The sequence below is a fragment of the Trichinella spiralis genome (genome assembly GCF_000181795.1).
Source record: "Trichinella spiralis strain ISS 195 chromosome Unknown Scfld5077, whole genome shotgun sequence".
NCBI lineage: Eukaryota > Metazoa > Nematoda > Enoplea > Trichinellida > Trichinellidae > Trichinella > Trichinella spiralis.
Genome location: NW_003532016.1, coordinates 638 through 1,378, shown reverse-complemented (window position 1 = coordinate 1,378; position 741 = coordinate 638). Strand labels below are relative to the sequence as shown.

General features: G+C 43.3%; 1 protein-coding gene across 1 annotated transcript; it reads left to right on the top strand.

The window, feature by feature from the left end:
• Window positions 1-111: 111 nt before the first annotated feature.
• On the top strand, window positions 112-489 carry Tsp_14202 (cuticle collagen dpy-10). The gene has a single exon (XM_003366972.1). It carries the CDS (start codon window positions 112-114, stop codon window positions 487-489), a length of 378 nt encoding a protein of 125 aa, XP_003367020.1.
• The last annotated feature ends 252 nt before the right edge of the window (window positions 490-741 follow it).

Genomic DNA, 741 nt, shown 5'->3' with positions numbered 1-741 from the left:
TGCCCACGGTTTGATGTGATAAAACCGCCACCCTGTCAACCCTGTCCGCGTGGACCACCTGGAATTAAAGGATGGCCAGGTTTCCCAGGTGATATCGGTCCAATAGGACCAATGGGTGATAAAGGAAAAGATGGAGAACCAGGAGAACCCGGAGAACCTGGTCCTGAAGGCCCCGAAGGATTTCCTGGATCGCCTGGAGATCCTGGTGATAAAGGAATTACACCGGATTCCAAAATGGAACCTGGTCCTCCTGGAGATCCTGGACAACCGGGACCCGTTGGTTATCCAGGACCACCTGGCTTACCAGGGCGAGACGGTCCTGTTGGTCCAATCGGGCTACCAGGCTGGCCAGGGGAACCTGGAGAACTTGGTGAACAAGGTTATCCTGGACCTGAAGGGGCAGTTGGTCTACCAGGAACTCCCGGCAAACCTGGAAACTGCGTATGTCAAAGTCAGGATAACACTCTAGAAATAAGACGCTTTCAATGAAATACATCAGTTTATACAATAAAAGTAATGCACACATCCGCAAAGCTTTGTTTGGGAATAATTGTTCACTTTTGAAAAGATTTAATATTGCCCATTCCAAATGCACTGAATTGATATTGAAACACCACTGTTAAATACGAAGAAAAGATAAATATGGATAATTATTTTTATCTCAGTCAAAACTACCAAGTCTGAGTGAAAATATCAATATATATATATATATATATATATATATATATATATATATATATA